Source organism: Barbatula barbatula, assembly GCF_947034865.1.
Source record: "Barbatula barbatula genome assembly, chromosome: 2".
NCBI lineage: Eukaryota > Metazoa > Chordata > Actinopteri > Cypriniformes > Nemacheilidae > Barbatula > Barbatula barbatula.
Genome location: NC_136767.1, coordinates 19321749 through 19327896, shown reverse-complemented (window position 1 = coordinate 19327896; position 6148 = coordinate 19321749). Strand labels below are relative to the sequence as shown.

Here is a 6148-nt window from a genome sequence, read left to right as displayed (position 1 = left end):
CAAGTCCTACGGAAGGATAATGTTGACGTACATCGTGAGTGTAATTTGATTGGTTGAGGTTTGAAACGGACGGCGCAAATGCGAATTCTGATTGGTTTAGATATTTCTTGGTGAAACGAGGAAATGTTTCGAGAACTCGCAAAGGGTGAGTTATTTATAAAACCTTTAACACTCCATTTATTCCGTCTTAAAATCTTGAGTGAGCTATTCTTCAACTTTTCTAACCAGATACAAGTTAAAAAGAACAGTTAACAGAATGGAAGCTAAATGTTTTTGTTGTGCTAACCTCTCATGCTAGGTCAACAACTTCCACGTTTAAACTAACAGATGTATATTTTTGTAGTTAAGAAGTTTGCATGTTTTGAAGGTTACTATTATAACTTTGTTTATTCATTGAGGACGGTTGTTGTCATTTGGGGTCGGAAGTACAATTTGACAGATATGAACAGACAGCTAACATGGTGCTCAATAACTAGTCTTTTTTATTATAATGCTTTATTGTCAGGAAACTGCATGTACAATTAATCTCTTTTTTAAGCCCTACAAAAATAGGTTTGCTCTTTGTGAACTTACATTGATGAATGTGAACTTTACACAAAAATAATATACAATTTATAATAATAACCTAAAATTACATATTTAAAAGATAAGGAAAACGTTTTAAAAATACTATCAACAATGAATTCTCCACATTATTCAAAAATTGCTGGGTATGTTGGCAGGACCAAAACTAGTGAGAAGTTGTTTCAATGGAACATTCGCAAAAAGAGCATTCTAAATTATAGAATATCGATATAAATTTTAAACTTTTGCAGAAATTATTTTGTAGGATAAACTCTATGAATTAATTTATATGAAATATGCTTAACTTTATTCTCAAGGAGGAACTTTTGAGATAACAACCAGACTTGAGTCTAATTTACGTTATTAAAGAAATTGTTCCAGTAGAAAACAACAAGGTCTTGAGATATTCTCTTTCAAAATATTATAATTGTTGGGCCTTAAACCGGAAAAACATATAGAGCTATTAGAGATATGTTCGGGTTTAGGAGGAGAAAGATGAAATTGTATATATACACTGCTTTTAAATAGCATATGTAGGTATGGAATTAGTAAGCAACTTAAATTATTTTAATGAAATAGGTATCTTATATCTTGAGATAAAGTCTGCAAACATAAATAAGGATCCTTCATCATTAAATAACTGACTCGCCAATAGCAACCCGTGACTAAACCAATTATGAAATAACAAAGACTTCACCTGAGAGCTCACCTGTCATTTAACTGTATTTCAGAGAGACGAAGGACCAAACATTATTTAACTTTCAGTCCTGCACGATGCCCTCCTCGGGCAAGCGCGCCCCGCGCAGAGAGGAGCTACAGCTCGAGCTGATGTGCGAGTGGGGCTCGTGTCAAGAGACATTTGGCAGGATGCAAGAGTTCTGCGAGCACGTAGAGAAACATTATACAAGTGTAGTGGAGGCTGAGCCTGATTTACTAGGTGGGTCCATGACATTTATTTTATCAACAATTAACGATGCAAAATAGTGCTAATTTTTATGTTTACAGAAGAAGAGCATAACTGTCTGTGGCGAGACTGTGGCTTTTGCTCGGTGGAAGGGGATGGGGAGCTTCTCAGACACATGTTCTTTCATTGCTACCACATAAAGTTAAAGCAGTGGGGACTTGCTATACTCAAGGGTCACAGTGACATGGGTTCCTGCTCCGTCGGTATTCACAACCGCAACATTGTGCCTGAGGTCCAGGAGAACTTCTTATGTCTTTGGGAACACTGCGAGGTAAGGAGACAATCCAATTCAGAGTTCTATATGTATTCTGTTCATCAGAGCTATATTTGGAGAAAATTAAGTTCCAAATCTGAAGTAGCCGATAAGTGTGTTTGTGTTCAGATGTCTATGGATAATCCAGAGTGGTTCTACAGACATGTGGAGATGCATGCCCATTGTCTGGAGCCTAATGAAGAAAGTGTTTTGTTTTGTGGCTGGAAAGGTAAGTAAGGCTTTAATATCACGTATCAAGCAGATATAATGTGTTTGTGAGATGAAGACAAACTTTGAATGAATGCCTATAGTCTTATCCTCAGTCTTTGCTGTGAATACAATTTTAGAGGTGCACCAAGAATGAACCCCTGCATCAGAACATTTTTGCATTTAAGAGAATTGTTGCTAATATGTTTCCTTTTCACTTTTCTTTTGACTAGACTGTGAGGCCTCCTTCAAGGGCAGGTTTAAGTTGCGTGAGCACATGCGTAGTCACACGCAGGAAAAACTGGTGGCATGTCCGACCTGTGGTGGAATGTTTGCCAACAACACAAAGTTCTTTGACCACATCCGACGGCAGACCTCCATAGAAGGTGGGTTCAAGCTTTATGATTGGATGTGTTGCAGAGAAGAGAACTATATAAGTAAAAGAATCAGCATTAACGTTGCACCAACATAACATTTACAAACTTTAAATGTATTTATTCTCTATAGATTCCTATTCCTTGTTAACTCGTTTATGTCAATGAAAATATTGTAATAATTTTGCCTTACGTGTTTGTTTGATAGGTCAAAGATTTCAATGTTCTCACTGCTCTAAACGCTTTGCCACCGAGAGGCTCCTGAGAGACCATATGAGAAACCATGGTGTGTGTCTTATGTATGCATGTCTTATGTTCTGCATTGATCAAGTTCTCCTCATGCTTGCAGTGTTAGTAATACTGAGATCAGCAGCGTAGATTTTTCTAGTAACCTGGTTGTTCTAGTAATGTTCTTATCTGTTCTCTGATGACAGTCAACCATTATAAATGTCCACTTTGTGATATGACCTGTCCATCACCATCATCACTGAGAAACCACATCAAGTTTCGTCATTCCAACGAGAAGCCCTACAGCTGTGACTACTGCGAGTATAGGTGAGGTCGGGGTGTTGAGGTTATCATTGACTGTGAGATGCGTCATTGATGGATTGTCATATTTATTATCATAATTGAAGATCTTAATGTTTAGAATGTGGAAACTCATTTGTCTGTGTGGTTCTGGTTCTCAGCTGTAAAAACCTGATAGACCTGCGGAAGCATTTAGACACACACAGCAGTGAGCCGGGGTATCGATGTGACTTTGCTGACTGCGGCTACTCCACTCGCTCCCTTTACTCGATCAAGAACCACTACAAACGTGTTCATGAGGTGAGCAAAATCAACACTCAATCAACCAAAAAACCCATAAAAATGTAAACATCAGCCAGTCTGACTGAGAATATTATCACTTTGAGCATCCAGAGGTTAAATATATGCAAAAATATATATTTATAAATATGAAAAAAATATAGTGTAAATTATGATTGTCTATTAAGATTTAAATATTGTATTTCATTCACACATTGTTTTAGATTTGTAAGTATGGTAATGTAATGTTTTTTGTTCTGTTTAGGGAGATTACACCCCTCGCTATAAGTGCCACGTGTGTGAGCAGTGCTTCACACGTGGGAACAACCTCACAGCCCACCTACGCAAGAAACATCAGTTTAAATGGCCTTCAGGACACCCCAGATTCAGGTATAAGATAAATTGTTCTAGTTTCACAGAGCTTAATTTAGTTTGCCCAATGTTTGGTCCTATCCATTTAGTCAGGTTAGCCCATCCGACCAAAACCAGCCGATCAGATTTGAGTTAACACTTGTCAAATTGTTATCAGATGCATATTTTAAGACACAATTCTAATTCAAAGTCCTACACACATAGCTTTAGCAAAGAAAAACTAAATAAATCAAGGACAAAAATGAAGAAATTTAATTTAGAAATAGATTCAAATGAATAATAAAATACATTTATTTGTATAAAATAATGCTTTTTCTGCTGGTCCTTTCAGATATAAAGAGCATGAAGACGGGTTCATGCGTCTGCAGCTGATCCGCTATGAGAGCGTGGAGCTTACAGAACAGCTGATGCGAGAGAGACAGGGGGACAGCAGTGAGTCCAACCCGCAGAACATCCAGCCCGGTGAAGAAATGGAGATGGGAGCTCTTGGCACCATGGGTGGAGTTACAGAGACAGGAATGAGAAAGGAGGCAGCAGAAGACTGTAGGACACAAGAAAACAGAGAAAGTGTGTTTCTGTTAATGACAGCCGGTACGTCCTCTGAGACACAATCTATAAGCGAGGAGTCAGTGATGCTTCAGCTGCAGGATACTGCACAACAGCTGGGCATGCAGGTGGTCTGACTGAGTCTCTGCTTACTGGAAGCTCCCCAAGACTGATTTTTCATCATTTAAAAGGAGTTGAAACGTGCCTATTAACTTTTGTAGTAAAATGTGTTGTTTTAGGAGACTAACAGTGGACCAAAAGTTAAAACAGTTTGTTCTTTAGTAGGAAATGGACAATATTGAATGGAGCAAATTAGTTCTAGTGAACTGACACAATGTTGTTGTTTATTATGTTCAGCAGAGTGTCTGAGCTGTTTTTATTTAAAAAACAATGGAGGGAATGGTCATTTATACTGCCAAGTTTCAACAGGTTAATTAATTAAAAAAATACCATTAAACGTACAGAGCTCTCGTGTTTTCTCCTTTAGAGAGATGGAAGGGGCAATATCCTCCATGAACAGCTTAAACGTCAGTTTGGATCTCATATAAAGTTATTACCTTCACAGCATATAGAGCAGAAATCCCATTCATTACTTTGTTTTATGAAAAATAGATGCTGAGACATTCCGTCCAAGATAATTTGTGTTTTATGGAAGAACAATGGTCTTTTGAAGTTGAAAGATAGAAATGAGGATTGACAAAGTGATATTTTCACGGAATTTGGGAGAGAAGTGAAGAGTAGAGAAGTTTAATCCTACTGAACAATTTAACTTGTTTTTTAGACTACAGGTTTAGTCTTAATGTGAAGGGAGAATAATTTGTCTCTCCTAAGGTCTGTTTACAGTGTTTAGTTTAATACAGTTTGGCTGTTTGCTTCCTTTTTAAATGTGCCCCTGAAATTTAAGATGAACACGAACATGTGTAATTTATTTGTCAAATTTCTATTGGGGTCAGTTTATACCTGCGAATTGCCTATAGAATATGTTCTATTGAAAGCTTCCTTATGTTGGTAACTTGCTTTCCTGCATTAAATTAAAAGTATTCAAATGTATTAATTGATTTCTCATTTTTAAATTGTCTTCCATTTACACTTTTAAAAATAAAGGTTCTTCACGATGCCATTGAAGAACCTTTTTTTGTCTGAATGGTTACATAAAGAACCTTCAACATCTGAAGAACCTTTCTGTATCACAGGTATTTTATGGGGGAAAAAATGCTCTTCCGATTATAAAAAGGTAAGAAAGTAATGTTTCTTTATAGAACCTTTGATGAAGGGTTCTTTGTGGAACCAAAAATGGTTCTTCCATCACTGTGAAAAAACTTTTTAAGCACCTTTATTTTTAGTTAGGAGTATTTTTTTTGTTCAGTACTAATAATCAAGATAAATGTTCATTGTTGTTCTGTGTGGGTAAATAAGTTTGCCCAGGACCCAAAGCAATTCTGTTGGGTCAAAGGTATTTATAGGATTTTCAGTCACTTAATTTTGGGATTTTCATTCACTTCATTTACCACCATTCACAGGGCTACACTATGTAAAAATAAAGTGATTGTTTACAAATTTGAAAGCATCCCCCAATCGGTTGGCCTTGCCAGCAAAGTGCAAGACAATTCCAATCTAGTCGTAACTTGCAGTAATGATTGCTGCACACTGCTCTGGGTGTATGTGTGTTCACAACTGGCAGTGGGATAGGTTAAATCCAGAGGTCACATTTCTGGGATAGTTCACCATATCTGACAAACTGGTCACTTTCACTTCTTACTGAATGGCAGCCCATTAAAGATGAAGCCCAAATTGTTACACCCAATTGTAATTGTGAAATAACAGTAATGTCTGGCCATGGCATGCTTGAAGGAATATTGAAATACTACACAGTTGTAGAAGTATTTATAGCATACCATTTTTAGTTCTATCAATTTGTATTGAACTGAGTCCCATAGACAAGTTGTGTGAAATGATGGACATTTTCACTACATGTCAGCAACTACATGTAATATGTTAACGTTTTAGTCAAGCTCATTCAAAAAATGACAATTAATTTGGTTATTAATTAAAAATAACTGG

General features: G+C 36.8%; 1 protein-coding gene across 1 annotated transcript; it reads left to right on the top strand.

The window, feature by feature from the left end:
- The first annotated feature begins 74 nt into the window (after positions 1 to 74).
- On the top strand, positions 75 to 5210 carry hinfp (histone H4 transcription factor). The gene is made up of 10 exons (XM_079474160.1): positions 75 to 145; positions 1296 to 1501; positions 1570 to 1799; positions 1911 to 2010; positions 2222 to 2374; positions 2571 to 2648; positions 2797 to 2917; positions 3052 to 3190; positions 3435 to 3559; positions 3873 to 5210. Exons 2-10 carry the CDS (start codon positions 1339 to 1341, stop codon positions 4222 to 4224), a joined length of 1461 nt encoding a protein of 486 aa, XP_079330286.1. The 5' UTR covers positions 75 to 145; positions 1296 to 1338; the 3' UTR covers positions 4225 to 5210.
- The last annotated feature ends 938 nt before the right edge of the window (positions 5211 to 6148 follow it).

Coding starts and splice junctions, on each gene's coding strand:
- hinfp (XM_079474160.1), top strand. CDS start 1,339: ATGCCCTCCTCGGGCAAGCGCGCCCCGCGCAGAGAGGAGCTACAGCTC. Junction 2,649..2,796: donor AGACCATATGAGAAACCATG/GTGTGTGTCTTA, acceptor CTCTGATGACAG/TCAACCATTATAAATGTCCA. Junction 2,918..3,051: donor TGTGACTACTGCGAGTATAG/GTGAGGTCGGGG, acceptor TCTGGTTCTCAG/CTGTAAAAACCTGATAGACC.